Below are 19,672 nucleotides of genomic sequence, written 5' to 3' on the forward strand. Positions count from 1 at the left end.
GAGGAGAAGCAGAGTACAGGCTACAAACGTAGTAAGGTGGATGGGCTAAAGTGTATTTACTTGAATGTGAGAAGCATCAGGAATTAGGGAGATGAACTGAGAGCTTGGATAAGTACATGGGACTATGATATTGTGGGTATTACAGAGACATGGCTGACATCAGGGCAGGAATGGATATTGAATATTCCTGGTTTTCAGTGTTTTAGAAGGGATAGGGAGGGAAGGAGAAAAGGAGGAGGGGTGGCGATACTGGTCAGGGACACAGTTACAGCTGCAGAAAGGGTAGATAATGCAGAAGGATCCTCTCTAGAGTCAACATGGCTAAAAGTTAGGAATAAGAAAGGGGCAGTTACCCTCTTGGGAGTATTCTATAGGCCCCCGGTAGCAGTAGGGATACTGAGGAGCGGATTGGGAGGCAGTTTTTGGAGAGTGTCACAAACCAGCAACAAAAGAAACACACTGAGCATGATTCAGTGTTAAAAACTATTTTATTAATCACTACTTATGATAATACGTAAAATAAAAGTAAAAAAAAATGTTAGTATGTTAGAATTCAAAAATGTTAAACCTCGAACGTTAACCCCAAAACTAAACTCTTCGTGTGTGTGTGTGTGTGACAAAGTCCAAAACTCCCAGTTCCTGAATGGTTCTTAAAGTTCAGTTCCGCAAGCCATAAGGTGAAACATGAGCAAGGGCTTCTTCAACATCCACCGTTCTCTGAAGATAAGATGTAGATGTAGAAAAACATAGAGAGAGTACATACGAAATTCAAATGTTCCACGATGGAACCCAAACGACACTCCAGTGTTTACTCGGTAGTGACTTCCTCACCCCGAAAAGCATCCGAACCGTGGTCGTCCACACACAAATACCTGTTTCCTTCTACAGGTCAGCAACAAAGTGAACTCCACCGGATTACTTCCAACTTCCATACATGGATTTCAGTGGCAAACACAGTTATTGTTTCTCATCCATCGATAGAGAAAACAAGCAGGCTGGTGTCTCTCTCCCTTCTCTCTCTCTCTTTCTTCTTCTTCTGACTTCTTCAACAACGTCATTACGTCCTTTATCTTCTATTGACGTAAGCACGCCCCACACACACATACACACACACTCTCTATCTTAAAGGGACTTTCACTGAGTCCATAACAAGAGATGCAAAAATAACAGGCTTATTATAATGGGAGACTTCAACTATCCAAATATTGATTGGCACCTACTTAGTGCCAAAGATTTAGACAGGGTGCAGTTTGTTAAGTGTGTCCAGGACTGATTCCTGATGCAGTATGTTGACAGGCCGACTAGAGGGAATGCCATATTAGATCTAGTTTTAGGTAATGAACCGGGTCAGTTGACAGATCTATCGGTGGGTGAGCATTTTGGGGGACAGTGACCATTGCTCCATAACTTTTAGAATTGTCATGGACAGGGATAGGAGCAAAGGGGACGGGAAGATATTTAATTGGGGTAAGGCGAATTATGAGGCTATAAGGCGAGAACTCGGGAGTGTAAATTGGGGTGACATTTTTGAAGGGAAATGTACTATGGAGATGTGGGTGATGTTCAGAGATCTTTTGCAGGATGTTAGGGATAAATTCGTCCCAGTGAGGCAGAGAAGGAATGGTAAGGTGAAGGAATTGTGGGTGACGAGAGAGAGGGAACAACTAGTTAGGAAGAAGAGGGCAGCATACATAAGGTGTAAGCAGCAAGGATTGGACAGGGCTCGTGAGGAATATGGAGTAGCAAGGAAGGAGCGTAAGAAAGGGCTGAGGAGAATGAGAAGGGGACATGAAAAGGCTTTGGCAAGTAGGGTTAAGGAGAATCCCAAGGCTTTTTTCTCATATGTAAAGAGCAGAAGGATGGCTAGGGTGAAGGTAGGTCCGATTAAAGACAAAGGTGGGAGGATGTCCCTGGAAGCTGGAAGTGGGTGAGGTTCTCAATGAGCACTTCTCTTCAGTATTCACTAAGGAGAGGGGTCTTGATGATGCTGAGAACAGTGTAGGTGAGGGTAATGTTCTAGAGTATGTAGATATTAAGAGAGGATGTGTTGGGGTTGTTAGAAAATATTAGGACAGATAAGTCCCCGGGGCCTGACGGAATATTCCCCAGGCTGCTTCGTGAGGTGAGGGAGGAGATTGCTGAACCGTTGGTTAGGATCTTTGAGTTCTCGTTGTCAATGGGGATGGTACCGGAGGATTGAATGTTGTCCCCTTATTCAAAAAAGGTAGTAGAGATAGTCCAGGGAATTACAGACCAGTGAGCCTTACATCTGTGGTGGGTAAGCTGTTGGAAAGGATTCTAAGAGATAGGATCGATGAGCATTTGGAGAAACATGGACTGATTAGGGACAGTCAGCATGGCTTTGTGAAGGGAAGATCTTGCCTCACAAGCCTGATAGGGTTCTTTGAGGAGATGACCAGGAAGATTGATGAGGGTAGTGCAGTGGATGTGGTCTACATGGATTTTAGTAAGGCATTTGACAAGGTTCCGCATGGTAGGCTTCTTCAGAAGGTCAGAGGTCAAGGGATCCAGGGAAGCTTGGCCGTGTGGATTCAAAATTGGCTTGGCTGTAGAAAGCAGAGGGTGTGGTGGAGGGAGTGCATTTGGATTGGAGGGCTGTGACTAGTGGTGTCCTGCAGGGATCAGTTCTGGGACCTCCACTTTTTGTGATATTTATTAATGACTTAGATGAGGGGGTGGAAGGCTGGGTTAGCAAGTTTGCAGATGACACAAAGGTTGGTGGTGTTGTGGATAGTGTGGAGGGATGTAGAAGTTTGCAGAGGGATATTGATAGGATGCAGAGCTGGGCTGACAAGTGGCAGATGGAGTTCAATCCATAGAAGGTTGAGGTAGTACACTTTGGAAGGACAAACTCCAAGGCAGAGTACAAGGTAAATGGCAGCATTCTGGACAGTGTAGAGGAGCAGAGGGATCTGGGGGTTCATATCCACAGATCACTGAAAGTTGCCTCGCAGGTGGATAGGGTACTTAAGAAAGCTCATGGGATGTTAGCATAAGTCGGGGGATCAAATTTAAGAGCCGCGAAGTGATGATGCAGCTTTACAAAACTCTGGTTAGGCGACACTTAGAGTACTGTGTCCAGTTCTGGTCGCCTCATTATAGGAAGGATGTGGAGGTGTTGGAAAGGGTGCAGAGGAGATTTACCAGGATGCTGCCTGGATTAGAGAGTATAGATTATGAGGAGAGACTAAAGGAGCTAGGGCTGTTCTCATTGGAGAGAAGGAGGATAAGGGGAGACATGATGGAAGTGTACAAGATATTGAGAGGAATAGATAGAGTGGACAACCAGTGCCTCTTTGCCAGGGCACCAATGCTCAAAACAAGAGGACATGGCTTTAAGGTATTGAGCGGGAAGTTCAAGGGAGATGTCAGAGGGAGGTTTTTCACCCAGAGAGTGGTTGGTGCATGGAATGCGCTGCCTGGGGTGGTGGTGGAGGCTGATATATTGGACAAGTTCAAGAGATTGTTAGATAAGCATATGGAGGAATTTAAGATAGAGGGATATGTGGGAGGAAGGGGTTAGATAGTCTTAGGTGTGGTTTGAAGGGCGGCACAACATGGTGGGCTGAAGGGCCTGTATTGTGCCGTATTGTTCTATGGTCCTATGGTTAAAAATGAGGAGACAGATTTCCCAGTGAAAAACTAAGACAGCTCGGAATGATGCAAACTTGCTCCACTCTGCACAGTGCCATTTCTGAACAGCACAGGGTTGTGAGCAAATCTCCATCCTATCATATAGTTGCTTCAGAGTGTTGTACTCTGTTTCTTAAATTCATTCATTTGAATGAACTTGCCAATTGGATCCAAAATTGGTTTGGTGTTAGGAGTCAGAGGATGGTAGTGGAGGTTGTTTTTCAGATTGGAGGCTTGTGACCAGTGGTGTGCTCCAGGGAACAGTGCTGGGTCCACTGTTGTTTGTCATATACATCAATGATTTGGATGAGAATGTTGGTGGCATGGTTAGTAAGTTTGGGGGTGACACTAAAATTGGTGGAGTAGTGAACAGTGAAGAATGTTGTCTAGGGGTACAATTGGATCTAGATCAACAGGGAAAGTGGGCCAAGGAATGGCCAATGGAATTTAACTTGGACGTGCAGTGTTGCATTTTGGGAAGTTAAACCATGACTGGACTTGCACAGTAAATGGCAGGGCCCTGGGGAGTGTTGCAGAGCAGGGAGACCTAGGGGTACAGGTAGTATATAGTTTACTGAAAGTGACGACACAGGTAGACAGGGTGGTGAAGAAGGCTTTTGCCACGCTTATTTTCATTGGTCAGGGCATTGAGTAGAAGAGCTGGGACATCATGTTACAGCTGTTGGTGAGACCACATTTGGGATTATAGTGTGCATTTCTGGTTGCCCAGCTTATGGAAGGATGTCATTCATCTGGGAAGGGTGCAGAAAAGATTCACAAGGTTGTTTCCAGGACTGGAGGGCTTGAGTTTATATCAGAGGCAGGATTGGCTGGGGCATTTTTCCCTGGAAAAAAGAGATTGAGGGGTGACCTGATAGAGGTATATAAAATCATGAAGGGCACACCTTCGGGATGTGGGAGTATGTGGAACACCCAGAGGAAGCCCATGCAATCACAGAGAGAACATGCAAACACGACACAGACAACACTGGAGGTCAGGGTTGAACCCACGACACTGGAGCTGTGAGGGAGCAACACCACCTGCAGGGCATGATCTTGTTGAATGGTGGAACAGGCTTCAGAAGCTGAATGGTCTAGTCCTGTTTCTACCTCTTATGTTGCTATTAATCTTCCTGATCTGTCCTCACCTACATCGACTCACACACCTCCGTTATCTACCTAGCCCACATCAGCTGCCTGAGACAGCCATATCTGCACATGGGATCCATCATCAGCCAGGATACACCTCCATCATCTGCCCAAAACTAACCCCACCCCCACCCCCCACTGCTCCTCCCATCATCCCCTTCAATGGCTGCTCCTCTCTATATCAACTGGACAACCCCCTCCTCCCCAACTAGCACTTGCCCCCCTTGTCATCTAACCCATTCCCATTACCCGGACCCTTCAGCATCTGTCTGACCCCTTCTCCCACCATTTGCCCCACCACTGCATCACCTGTCCTCATCATCATCCTGTGCCTGAAGACCCCACCCCTAATCATCTATCTGACAACCCCTAGCTTCAGTCTGAACCCCATCATCTGCATAACCCAAGCTGGTCCTGTGGCAGGATGGGGGTGGGGATCCTGTGTCCCATTGAAGGAGATAACTGGGTCTGATGTACTGGCTTTAAACTAAATAGTGGATGGAAGGTGAGGAGCAATATAGAAATCTGAAGAGAAAGGATAAAATGATAGTGCAGTGGAGCGAAATGGGTCGAGTCTGACAGGAGGGGGCAGAAGCCACAAGGTAATGAGGCAGCTCTACGAAACTCTGGTTAGACCACACTTGGAGTACTGTGTCCAGTTCTGGTTGCCTCATTTTAGGAAGGATGTGGAAGCATTGGAAAGGGTGCAGATGAGATTTACCAGGATGCTGCCTGGATTGGAAAGTATGGATTATGAGGAGAGACTAAGGGAGCTAGGGCTTTATGCTTTGGAGAGAAGGAGGATGAGGGAAGACATGATAGAGGTGTACAAAATATTAAGAGGAATAGATAGAGTAGACAGCCAGTGCCTCTTTCCCAGGGCACCAATGCTCAATAAAGAGGGCATGGCTTTAGAGTAATGGGTGGGAAGTTCAAGGGAGATATCAGAGGGAGGTTTTTCAGCAGAGAGTGGTTGGTACATGGAATGCGCTACCTGGGGTAGTGGTAGAGGCAGATACTTTGGTCGAGTTCAAGAGATTGTTAGATAAGCATATGGAGGAATTTAAAATAGAGGGATATGTGGGAGGAAGGGGTTAGATAGTCTTAGGGGTAGTTTAAAGGTCGGCACAACATGGTGGGCCGAAGGGCCTGCATTGTGCTGTATTGTTCTCTGGTTCTATGGTAACATCCACTTATGAGAGTACTTCCAATTAACCAGAGCAGGAAAAATTGTAAATTGTAAAAAGACAAATTAAACACTTTCTCTGAAATGCAAACAGCATGAGTAACAAGGTAGATGAATTAGTGATACAAATAGAAATTAATGGATAGAATCTAATAGCCATTACAGAGATGTGGCTTCAAAGTTACCAGGATTGGGAGTTAAATATTTCACTTTTAGAAGAAAAAAACAATGGAGAAGGAGAAGTGGATGAAGGCTGTAGAGAGGAAGGATTGTGACTGAGAAAATCAAGTAGATTCAGTTTAGATGGAACTAAGAAACAGCAAGGGCAGAAAACATTGGTGAGAATTGTCTGTAGGTTTCAAATAGTAGTTGTAATGTAGGGAATTACAGGTGCATGTAACAAGGTAATATAACAACTGTCTACACAAAGACTAGACAAATGAGCAGTAGCAGTGTGGAGGATGAGTTCACTGACTATGAGTGAGGGTTTTCTAGATGTGGAGGGACCGGCAAGGGTTTTAGATTTAGTATCATTGTAATAAGAAAGGGCTAATTGATGCTGTTGAAAATGAAAAATCTGCAGTCACTGGAGTCTAAAATTACCTATGTTCTATGTAAAACAGAAAATGCTGGAAACACTCAGCAGGTCAGGAAGCATCTGTGGAAAGAAAAACAGAGATAACATTTCAGGTCTGAGAACTTTCGTCAGAATTGGGAAATCGATGATGAGGTAGTTAAAAGGCCTGTGTGGAACATTTGGAATGTAAAATTTGGAAGTGATTTTGTTCAATTTAAAACTCCAGTCTTAAATCTGAATAAAGATACTAGGTTTGGGCTGGCTATGGTGGATTAGAAAACGACATTAATAGCTAATGCTTAAAGAATCAATGAATAATTTTACACGTAATCCATATTACTTTCAGGCAAATAAAAAGCAGGAAGAGTGGTCCTGTCACAGCTATCCAGGAAAAGTGTTAGTTCAAAAAATTGCATAATATTGCCAAAAATAGAAGTAAACAAGGATTGGGAATATTTCCATATTCAGTTGATGAGGACCAAGGCACTGAAAAGGAACAGGAAAGTAGAATGCAACACTAGACTTGTGAGAAACATGAAAATAAACTTAAGAGCTCTGCATATATGTAAAAAAGTAAAGATAATCCAAGATTAATGTGGGTCCCGCACAGGCTGAGATAGGACTCAGAACAGGAAATAAGGAAATGACAGGGAAGTTAAACATTTTGTCAGCCTTCATGGAAGAAGACACAGAAAATCTCCCAGAAATGGTGGAAAACAGGTCAAGAAATTAGCATAAATGTAAAACAAATACTGCAGAAAATAATGGGACTGAAATGTGATAAATCCCCAGGACCTGATGACCTGTATCCTCGGGTTTTGAGGAAGATGGCTAGGGGACAGTTGATGCATCAATTATCATCTTCCACTATACCATATATCTTATATGGTTCCCACAGATTGGAAGGTGGTAAACATAACCCCATTATTTCAGAATGGAGGGAGTGGAAGAAACGGAAAATTCTCCCATCATTGGGAAATAAAGTCCTGCAACCTGTTACTAAGGAAATGGTAACAGGGCATGAGAAAATAATAGGATTATTATTATAATTCTAGGTCTCGAATTTATGAAAGGTAAATCATGTTTGATAAAACTATTAGAGGCTGTAGCTATCAGAATAGAAAAGGGCTGGATGGATGTGGTGTATTTTAACTTTCTGAAGCCTATGTCACATAAGATTATTGAACAAAATTGTGGGTTATACAGATTGAGGGTTGTTCAACAGGCAGAACACAGAGAGCAGGAATAAGTACGTTAGGGATCTGTGATTAATTGGTTAGGCCCAACCCTACCATATCTGCCCAACCCCTCCATATCTGCCTGATCCCATCATATCTGCCCAGCTTCTCCATATCTGCCCAGCACCATATTTGCCCAACCCCACTATATCTGCTCAATCCCTCCATCATGTGCCTGACCGCCATCACCTGCATGACATTTCTCGCATTTGCCAAAGACCTTCATTTATTCTCTGCACAGAAACCTCACCATCATCTACATGCATCCTCATTTTTCCCAAACCCCAATCATCTCACAAAGTCCCCCATATCTATCTAACCTCCCCCCTCAAACACCGCCTGATTCCTCCCATCATTTGCCCCATTCCCCCACACCCCCAACCCTCCATAAACCTGACCCATGTAGGTGTTTTCCCATACAGTTATCTCTGAGTTCAGCCTGAACCCATCCAGGTGGGGAAACCAGTTAAGGATCACAGAGCAGCTCAACGCAGAGCTCCTTAAAAAGTTTGTTAAAACCTGTCTAAATGCCATGGATAAAATGATATAAATACAAACAAGTATCGTGCCACAAGGGGCTTTATGAAATTAACAATACAGTATAAAAGTGGATAAATCCCTGGGGCCTGACTAAGCATATCCAAGGAAATTGTGGAAACCAAGGAAGAAATTTCTGGGGCCCTGGCAGAGATACTTGTATCATCATTAGTCACAGGTTAGGTACTAGAAGACTGAAGGATGGCTAATGTTGAGTCTTTATTTGAGAAGAGCTGCAAGGACAAGCTGTGGAACTACAGGCTGGTGAGATGAACCAGGCTGGTGAGCATTGGGAAAGTTACTGGAGGGGATTCTGATGGACAGGATTTACCCGCGTTTGGATAGACAAAGACTGATCAGGGATAGTCAATATGGCTTTGTGCGTGAGAAATCATGTCTCTTAAATTTAATGGAGGATTTTGGAGAGGTGACCAAGAAGACTGGTGAGGGCAGAGTGGTAGATATTGTCCACATGGACTTTAGCAAAGCTTTTGACAAGGTCTTGTATTGCAGTCTGGTCCGGAAGGTGAGATCACATGGGATACAGGATGAGCTGGCCAATTGGATACAAAATTGACTTGATAGTAGGAGTCAAAAGGTGGTAGTGGAGGATTTTTTCTGAGTGGAGACCTGTGACCAGTGGTGTGCTGCAGGGATCGGTGCTGGGTCCACTGTTTGTCATCTATATTAATGATTTGGATAAGAATGTAGGTGACATGGTTAGTAAGTTTGTGATTGACACCAAAATTGGTTTGTGGTGGACAGTGAAGAAGCTTGTCTAAGGTTACAACAGGATCTAGATCAACTGGGAAAGTGGGCAAGGAAAAGGCAGATGGAATTTAACTCAGACAAGTGAGAAGTGATGCACTTCGGTAAATTAAACCAGGCCAGGACATACACAGTGAATGACAAGGTCCTGGGGAGTGTTGTTGAACAGGGAGACCTTGGGGTACAAGTACATAGTTCCCTGAAAGTGGTGACACATGGAGACAAGGTGGTGAAGAAGGCTTTTGGCATGCTTGCCTTCATTGGTCAGGGCACTGAGTACAAGAGTTGGAATGTCACATTACAGCTCTACAAGAAGTTGGTGAAACCACACCCAGAATATTGTGTGCAATTCTGGTCGCCACACTACAGGAAGGACGTGATTAAGTTAGAGAGGGTGCAGAAAAGATTCACAGGGATATTGCCTGGACTAGAAGGTTTGAGTTACAAGGAAGGACTGGATAGGTATGGAGTGAAGGAGGCTGAGGGGTGACCTTATAGAGGTATATAAAATCATGAGGGGCATAGATAAGGTGAATGGTCGGTCTTTTTCCCAGTGTAGTGAGTCTAAAACTAGAGGGCATAGGTTTAAGTTGAGAGGGGAAAGATTTAAAGGGGACCAAAGGAGCAGGTTTTTCACAGAGACTGGTGAGTATATGGAATGAGCTGCCAGAGGAAGTGGTAGAGGCGGGTACAATTACAAAGTTTAAAAAACATTTGGACTGATACATGGATAGTAAAGGTTTAGAGGGGTCGGGGCCAAACTAGTCAACTGCGACTAGTTGAGGAAGGCACCTTGGTTGGCATGGATCAGGTGGGCCAAAGGGCCAGTTTCCGTCCCGTCTAACTTGATGCCTCTGACAAAATACAACAAACTTTCATTCTTTAATAGGATTTCTGTACTGTACCTTACACAGTTTTAACCCTTAACAACTGTAACTCCAGCTCTTCTCTCGCTCTTCTCTCACTCTTCTCTCACTCTCCTCACCTCACCCCCCCCCACCATTTACTTGTACTGGCTGTCCGTGGGTACTGCATTGGTTTTTTTTAGTGATGTAAATCAGTTGATGTTTTCCATGTCGGAACACATACAAAAATCACTTGATATGCTAATCATACCTCCACAGTATTGTAATGAATGGCATCAAAAGCACATAAGACTGATAAAGAACAATTACTAAAAGTGGAGAGAGCAAGGAAACTAATTCTTAGGAATAAACGTTATGTACATACATTGGACTTTTGAATTTAATAAAATAATGGGAAGTCGTTCATATATAGGGGGGTCCTTAAGTCAGGAGTTCGTAACCTTGGGACGGCCTGTAATACAAAAATGACCACTTTATTGTCACCTCTTTTAATTGTACCATGTCTTCCCTCTTTGTCCAATAAAGAAATATTTGATATCCAACCACCAGCACAACAAAGCTGTTTGATGAAGGAAAATTTGAGTTTATCAGTGGTGTAAAAGTTGTAAGTGAATATTTCCCCTGCAGGTTATACCTGCAAGTGGCTATTGAGGGCAGGCTTAACCACACTGCAGTTATCGTGTTATCTGTGTAATGATTCAACGTTGTCATATAGCAGGCATCACGTAGGAAAGCACGTGCCTGTGTGTACCTGGAGAAGAAGCAAGCAGTATCCTCGGGTACAATGGGGGATTTCCAAGACTGATGGATGCTTCAGGGGCTCGAGTGTGTTCTGGATAGAGATGACTGTGTTTTAATTTGAAATTATTGACTGTAAATATTGTGAATCATGGAATACTGTTGTATTGTAATCATGTGAGGCTGGAATCACTGAATAAACCTCCTTTGAAAAAGGAAAAAAAATGTAGGAAAGCATATGTTTGCACAAACAAATACTTCAGGATTTCCAGTCAGATTATAGTCCATTGAAAAAGTTCTGCACTGGCACTGGACTTGCCACAGCACCTTAGGGTAAGAATTTCAGTCAACCTTTGACTCACCACGAGTTATGCATTCTTGCTGAAGACATGACTACTCCCACAACCCCTCCCCCCCTCATCATTGACCCACATGCTGATCATCTGCCTAGCCCACCATCACCAACCCGACAGCCTTCCCCACCCCCACCTCCACCCCTTCCACCTCTGCACAAGCCAGGATTTGCCTGATGCTGCCACATCTGCTTGGTTTGTCCTATCATATGCTGCACTCCCATCCCCTGCTCAAACAAACCCCACTTCATTCTCTACTCCCACCATCTGCTTGACAATTCCATCTACCCCAACCCTGAACATCTGCCTGAACCCCACTCCACATCTGCCTAGGTGTGCACTCATCTACAGGCATCCCTATTCTGCCTGCAGCCTGTCACCTAACTGAACCTTCATAATCTCTGATTCCTGTAGAACCCCATATCATAAACCCGATTTCCCCCATATCTGCCTGACCTGCTCAATACCCTTCTATCTGCCTGCCCCGATTATCTGCCTGCTTCCCCTCAGCATCTGCCCAATGCCCATTCAGCCTGATCTCTCAGCATTTGGCTGAACCCCCACTTTTTCTGTTTGATCTCCCCACCACCTGTCTGACACCTCCCACCTCCCCAGCAATGAGTGTGTGCATGACCTGCCATATACCTGACCCCATCTGCCCTTTCATCAATGTGAACCCCTATCAGATACCCAACTCCCATTGTTTGCCAAAACCCTCAACATAAGTCAGGCACACCCATCCTCTGCCTGACCACAACATCATCTGTGTGTAAGTCTCACTCTCCCCCCCTACTTCTGCCTGAGCCCACTTCGCCTTCCCTGTCCACTCTCCCATTCCCTGGATCATCCCATCATCTGTCTGAGCACATTCACCACCATCAGCCTGACCCTCCCCTTCACCTGCCTGACACCGATCATTTCCACAGGTTCCATACCTGCCTGATGCCTCCCCCACCACCCAACTATCCTATAAATCCAGTTCCCACATCATCTTCCTGACTGCAACCCCACCCATCACCAAATTAATGGTTTGGCCTTCTAGTACTTGCCTGAATTCCCTGTAGTCTGCCCAGTACTTTCCCCAATCATCTGCCCAAGACTCACCTATGTATCCCCACCCAATCATCCACTGTCTGCCTCTATGTCTGTGCCTGTAACCCACCCACATCCACCCATCACTGGTCTGGTCCCTGCCCACCATCTGCTAGTGAGAAAGATACTCAGGAATAGACTGAGCTTGATTATTCCAGCAGCACTGTGTGGCCTTGACTCTGAGCTTAATAGAAATCAAATACACTGTCAGTGCTGTGATGATCTGACTCTGAGATTGGTGGAGATGAGGGAACCTGTCTCGAGATTTGATGGAGTAAGTGAAGTGCACTGTGGAGAGACTTTGAGGTTCAGGAGGTGAGTTAATGTGGTAATATCCAGTGTCAGCTCTTAGATGCCCACTATATATTGCATCTAGATGAAAGACACGATGATGCTGGAGGAACTCAGCAGGCCAGGCAGCATCTGTAGAGAAAAGCTGGTGGTCAATGTTTCGGGTCAGGACCCTTCTTCAGGACTGAAACGTTGACCGCCTGCTTTTCTCCACAGATGCTGCCTGGCCTGTTGAGTTCCTCCAGCATCATTGTGTTTTTCGTCTAGATTCCAGCATCTGCAGTCCTGTTTCTCTAGTATATACTGTATCTAATTGACCCCATTATGTTCAATACTGACCATCATTCCCTGCCCAGAATATTGTGGATCTGACAATAGTCTTGTCAATGGGAGGTGGTTGGGCAACTGCTGGCTGGAGAGGATCATTGCCTCTGTGAGCTGGCATAGAGTTGATGGACCAAATGGCCTCCATCAACTATGGATATGGATTGCCTGATGCTTATGTAGTGTGAAGTTAATTGGCTCCTCAGCCTCAGGATATTAGCACAGACTGTTTCACTATCTGTGAATGGAACTGAGGTTGTGAACACAGACCATCCCCGGGTAACGAACGGGTTACAATTTTTACTGACATCGATAAGTCGATTTTGTCCATAAGGCAGAAAATACACAAAAATCACTCAACAGTAACCACACCTCCACAATTTTGTAATGAATGGCACATTAGACTGATGAGAAAGAACAATACTAAAAGTGGAGAGAGAAAGGAAACTAGTTCTGCCATTCATACAAGCGAATGTTTGTACGTGCATCAGACTTTTGAGTTTAGTAATGTTATGGGAGCTCTTCTTAAGTAGGGTGTCTGTAAGTTGGCATTCGTAACCTGGGGACAGCCTGTATCTCCACTTCTGATTTATCATGGAAGGAAAGTCTCTGAAACTGATGACGAGGCCCAAGACACTGCCCCGACTAACTCCTCCACAAGTAGTTGGCCTCCAACAGCCAAAGCCATCTTCCTTTGACTTTGAGGCAGTCCTTCACATGTTAATTGATGTGTGTCACTTATTGTATCCAGTGCTCCCAGTGTGGCCTCTTCTACATCAGTGAGGTCCGACGCAGATTGGGGGATTGCTTTGTCAAGCACCTTCGCTCCATCCGCCATAACATCCAGGATCTCATGGTGGCCAGCCACTTTAATTCCACTTCCTATTATCACACCGACATGTCTGTTCACGGCCTCCCCTACTCCAAGATGAGGCTACACTGCAGATCAGAGGAACAACACCTCATATTCCGCCTGGGTAGTCTCCAATCTGATGGCATGAGCATCGATTTCTCGATCTTCCGGTAAACACTCCCCTCTGTCCCCCCTTTGTTTTCCCTTATCCCACCGGCCCCATCACCCCTTCCCTTTCCCATCCCCCACTGTCTCGATCTGCCCATCACCCACACATTCCTCCCACTGGTTCCCCTCCTCACCTCCTTCCCTTTATTCCATGGTCCACTGTCCTCTCCTATCAGATTCCATCTTCTTCAGCCCTTTGTCACTTCCACCTATCATCTCCCAGCTTCTTACATCATTCCCACACTCCTCCTCCCCCACCTGCCTATAACCCCCCCTCACCTGGACCCACCTATCACCAACCAGCTCTTGGTCTACCCCTCCCCCCTCCACCTTCTTATACTGGCTATCTCCCCTCTTTTTTTCCAGTCCTGATGAAGGATCTCAACCCAAAACGCCGTCTGTCCATTTCCCTCCATAGATGCTGCCTGACCTGCTGAGTTCCCCCAATGCTTTATGTGTTGCTCCAGATTTCCATCATCTGCAGTCTTTCTTGTGTCTTCCTTTGACTTTGTCTTATGGGCAGCTGGGGGAGCTCCCCAGCCACTCCTGGTTGCAGACAGTTTGCTTCCTAATTCCCACTGACCAACCTGAGCCACAGTCAGTCAAACACCAGCAACCAGCCTCTGCTATCAGTGCTTGAACCTAGCTTGTAGGGAGGCCCAAAGGCATATTGCCTTAGTGGTGCATGATAGAGCTGTTGACAGCACATTCCATCACTTTGATGATTGAAAGTTAACCAATTTAATTTTCCTTTATTCATTTTCCACAATGTGCGAATCAGTGGCAAGCCCAGTATTTATAGACCATCCCTGATTTCCCCTCAGAAGATGGTGGTGAGTCACCTTCTTTGACTGCTGCAGTTAGTTTATAATGGCAATGGCTTGTAAGATAATTTCAGAGGGCACCTAAGAATCATTGCTAAGTCACAGAGTGATTCAGCACAGAAACAGACCCTTCGGCCCACCAAGTCTGCTCTGACCATCAAGCACTTACTTACACTAATCCTTCTGCAATCTCATTTATTCTCCACTTATTCCCATCAGCTGCTCCCAGATTCTATCACTCACCTACCTCCTAGGGGCAATTTACAGCGGCCATTTCATTTGCTTGTCTTTGGGATGTGGGAGGAAACTGGAGCACCAGGAGGAAACCCATGCAGTCACAGGGAGAACGTGCAAACTCCACACAGACAGCACCTGAGGTCAGGATTGAACTGGTCTGGCTGGAACTGTAAGGCAGCGACTCTACTAACTGCACCACTGTGTTTCTTGGATCTGGAGTCACATGTAGGCCAGACTGGGTAAGGACATCAGAGAACCAGAGGAGCTTTTAATGACTGTTATTGGGGATAACTTTTTCTTTCCTAAATCTCATGGTGGGATTTTATCTCACATCTCTAGACTGTTAGCTTGGCTCCTCTGAATTACTAGGCCAGTGAGTTAACCGCTACACCACCACCATATATACCAATTGGGAGATAATTAGTTGAACAGGATTTGTCTTACTTTTTGTGGAGTGAACAAACCAAAACAAATTTTCATTTGGTTGCTTGGTGGAGTAACTGTACAGAAACAATTTATCAGCTCAGCAGATCCGAAGGGATATAGTTGGGCTCCACGGCCTTTGGTATATCTCATGCTCTTGGCCATCTCTTGACATTACATGTAGTGAATCAAATTGGTTGAACGCTTGCTTTTGTTATGGTTGACATGGAAGGAGGAAGCTGAGATGATGCTTCCTGCACTCAGCTCTTCTGTCTGAATATGTTTGCACCCTCTCATAAGGTGTTTAATTGTTTGTAACTAGACACAGTAGGACTGCAGAGCTTTTATCTGATCTGTTAGCTGTGAGAGTGCTGAGCTCTGTCTATTGCATGCAACCTTTGTTGTTTTACAAGCATCTAATCTGCATTGCTGCTTCATCAGGATGGCAGCTCTTTTTTTTATGTTCACTTGATAATCTTGGCCTCCCCTCTACACTCTCACTGAACCAGGGTTGATATTAATGGTAGAGTGAGGGATATGCCAGGCTCTGAGGTGACAGGTTGTGGTGTGGACATTTATGCTGTACTGTGGTCCACAGGACGTCGTGGATGAACAGTGTTGAGTAACTGGATCTGACCTAGTCCTGCAGTTATGTCCTTCAAGATCTGGTCATTCTGGGCCGTGTTGATGCTACTGAGCCACTCTTGGTTATGGGCATGAAGACATTCTGTGTATTGAGCCCATGGTACTCACTGCACTTCCTCCAAATGGTGTTCAACAAGGAGTTGTGATTCATCAACTTGAAATACAATCTGTGGGAGAAGCATAACATGTGTAGACAGTTCCAAATTTTAAAGTCAGTACAGTGCAGCTACTAATTATTGGAACGTGGGCCCACCCAGTGTTGTCACCACAACATACGTGCCAAATCTACCTACAATCCATCAGAATCTATTATGTTATTAATGGATATCAGTCATTCTGAGAAAGGCAGGCAACACCATGGCAGGAAACCTATAATGTGGCATATTACTGTAATCCCAAGCTTGGAGCTGTTGGTGACAGGAGGAAGGAAGGGTTTATTCTCAGATGTGACATTATATTACCCTTGTGATATCACTGGTTAACCCTGTAACCCAAGCATGCCCTGACATACTTCCACACAACAGCAGGGGTACGATAACAAGGATGCAGACGAGATGTATGAGGATGCTGCCAGGACTGGAAGAGGGACCGTTTAAGTGGTTTCATGTGAACAAAGGAACCAGAGAGAGAACTAACTGAGGTGAACAAAATGATAAGAGGCTCAGACTGGGTGAATAGGAAGGAACCATTTCCTTGGCAAAGGTCACTAATGAGAAAACTAATGGGAGGATTAGAGGGGGGATGAGGAAAGAAATGTTAAAGCTGAAGTGTTGTGGGTGTCTGGAAGTCACTACCTGAAAGGAAGGTGGAGACAGAACTCTCGCCACAGAAACAATGCCTGAAGGGGGACTGGAAGACCCATGACCTTCAAGGCTACACACTGAGAGCTGAGAAAAGGGAATAATCTAAATAGCTCCACTTTGACTAGCATCCTCCTAGCATCATTCTCCTCTCCTGTATATTCCTCTGATTCTACGTTTCACTGGTAGAATTTGCTCACCAATTGTCACTTAACCTAAGCCTAAAATAGTGACCCTGTGCTCTCACTAATTAGCCTAACCCAAATGCAGTGATTCTATGATCTCTCTGATTAACCATGTCAACACCATGATGCACAGTCAGCAATTCCTGCACATACTTCCAGCCAAGCACACTTTCAGAAGCACATTTATTATCACTGACTTGGATGAGGTGAAATTTGTTGTTTTGCGGCACCAGTACAGTGCAAAGACATAAAATTACCATAAATGACAAAAACAAATAGTGCAAAAAAAAGGGAATAACAAGGTAATGTTCATGAGTTCATGGAGCATTCAGAAATCTGATGACAGAGGGGAAGAAGCTGTTCCTGAATCATTGAGTGTGGGTCTTCAGGCTCCTGTACCTCCTCCCCGATGGTAGTAATGAAAAGAGAGCATGCCCCAGATGGTTAGGGTCCTTAGTGATGGATGCCGCCTTTTTGAGGCACCACCTCTTGACGGTGTCTTCGATGGTGGGGAGGGTTGTGCCTGTGATGGATCTGGCTGAGTCTACAACCCTCTGCAGTCTCTTGCAATCCTGTGCATTGGAGCCTCCATACCAGGGTGTGATGCAACCAGTCAGGATTTCCTGCACCATACATCTATAGAAATTTGTAAGAGCTTCTGGGCCAAATCTCCACTTGGAGGGCATGTTCACAAGCAATCCCTTTTTCTATCTGGAGGCAGACTTTTGGAAAAGAACAGGAATGTCTCAGAAGAAGGCATTGATGGGAGATATAAGCCTTAATGCCCTAAATGGAGCTAGATGGGACCTGTTCTTGAGAGTGCCTTTTAGTGAAGTCAGCTGCACCTGGTGTTTATGAACTATTCAAAGTGAAGTGTGTGTCCTTATTGTAATGAACACTATAAATATTGCTCTCTTGATCATTCCAGGGAAAGTCAACCTGAGATTACAACCTCATAACCTCCGTGTAGATTGCAACAGGACCAAGTCCAGAAACCTGTTAGTAACATTCCACCTCATCTCTGTGTTTCTCCAGGTGAATCAGACTTGATCTATAATTTGATCTTGGATTCAGGAATCACTGCCAAGTTAGTCGAGAAAGTCTGGAAGAATCACGACTTGCACACGTAAGTTCTTGGTGCTACACAAGTTATTGACGCAGGTCAGAAGGGAGCAGGGTCATTACCATACCAGATGGCAGTGCTGCAGGATGAGTGACAGGGCAGCATGGGACACACTGCAGTGAACAAAAATTGCATTGTTCCAGCTCCCTGGTGACTTCATAGCTTAGGTGGAATTCAAGCAAAAGTGAGGCTTCTATCTCTATTCCTGATCTGTATTAAATCAGAGGTTAAATTGTATCACCAAAGATACACACACCAGCAACAACTTGCATTTATAGAGCATCTATCATGTTGTAAAACATTATGAGGAGATTTTTCCTACCTCTGCAATTCCTGCATAATCATTGCCATCACATGGTATACCCAGACAGGGCAGAGCGATAGTGATAGGATACTCGATAGTAAGGGGTTCAGCTAGGCATTTCTGAGGCTGCAGTCGAGACTCCAGAATGGTGTATTGCCCCCCAATGCCAGGGTTAAGGATATCCTGCAGCAGGCATAGGACATTCTGAGGGGGGACGGTGAGCAGCCAGAGGTCGTGGTCCATATTAGTGCCAATGACATAGCAGGAACAGGGATGAGGTCCTGCAAAATGATTTCAGGGAGCTCGGTAGCAAGTTAAAAAGCAGGACTTCCAGGGTTGTAATCTCAGGATTACTACCTGTTCCACATGCTAGTGAGATGAGAAATAGATACAAAGTGCAGTTCAATACGTGGCTAAGAAGCTGGTGCAGGAAAGAGGGCTTCAGAATTATGGAGCAACTGAGTACTTTGCGCTAGTATTTACAGAGGAGAAGGAATGGGAGGATAGTGAAGGCAGAGTGGGGCATGCTAATGTGTTGGGACATGTTGGGACATGTGTTGGGAGGTTGTGCTGAAAAGCATTAAGTTGGATAGGTCACTGGAGAGTAGCAGATGTTGTGCCTCTGTTCAAGAAGGGAGATAGGAAATCCAGGTAACTGTAGGCCAGTGAGCCTCACGTCAATGGTAGGGAAGCTATAAGAAAGGATACTCAGGGATGGATTTATGCCTATTTGGAAAGGCATGGCTTGCATGGGGACAGTCAGCATGGCTTTGTGCGGGGGCAGGCCATGCCTTACAAACTTGATAGACTTTTTTTTGAGGAGGTGACAAAGGTGCTTGATGAGGGTAAGGCAGTGGACGTTATCTACATGGATTTTAGTAACGCATTTGACAAGGTCCCTCATGGTAGGTTGACTCAGAAGATAATGATGCATGGGATCCAGGGTGAATTGCAAGTTTGGATTCGGAACTGGCTTGCCCATAGAAGAGAGAGAGTAGGGGTGGAAGGCTGTTACTCTGGTTGGAGGTCAGTGACCAGTGGTGTTCTGCAAGGATGGGTGCTGGGACCTCTGTTTGTGATATAGATCAATGATTTGGATGAGAATGTAGATGGGTGGATTAGCAAGTTTGCGGATGACTTGGTGGAGTTGTGGACAGTGTAAAGGACCATCAAAGAATACAGCGGGATACAGATCCGTTTCAAATATGGGCAAAGAAGTGGCAGATGGAGTTTAATCCAGGCAAGTGTGAGGTCAAATGAAAGGAGAAAGTATACAGTTAATGGTAGGCCCCTTAATAGCACTGAGGTACAGAGGGATCTTGGGGTCCAAGTCCATT

General features: G+C 45.0%; 1 protein-coding gene across 4 annotated transcripts in view; it reads left to right on the plus strand.

The window, feature by feature from the left end:
• The window catches only part of cacna2d2a (calcium channel, voltage-dependent, alpha 2/delta subunit 2a), a 602,032-nt gene that overhangs the window by 511,306 nt on the left and 71,054 nt on the right, over positions 1-19,672 (plus strand). For all 4 annotated transcript variants that reach the window (XM_052017908.1, XM_052017909.1, XM_052017910.1 and 1 more), the window contains one exon: positions 17,944-18,034. In XM_052017908.1, coding sequence (XP_051873868.1) covers positions 17,944-18,034 — 91 coding nt within the window. The remainder of the gene's footprint in view (positions 1-17,943; positions 18,035-19,672) is intronic.

Source organism: Pristis pectinata, chromosome 6 (genome assembly GCF_009764475.1).
Source record: "Pristis pectinata isolate sPriPec2 chromosome 6, sPriPec2.1.pri, whole genome shotgun sequence".
Lineage (NCBI taxonomy): Eukaryota > Metazoa > Chordata > Chondrichthyes > Rhinopristiformes > Pristidae > Pristis > Pristis pectinata.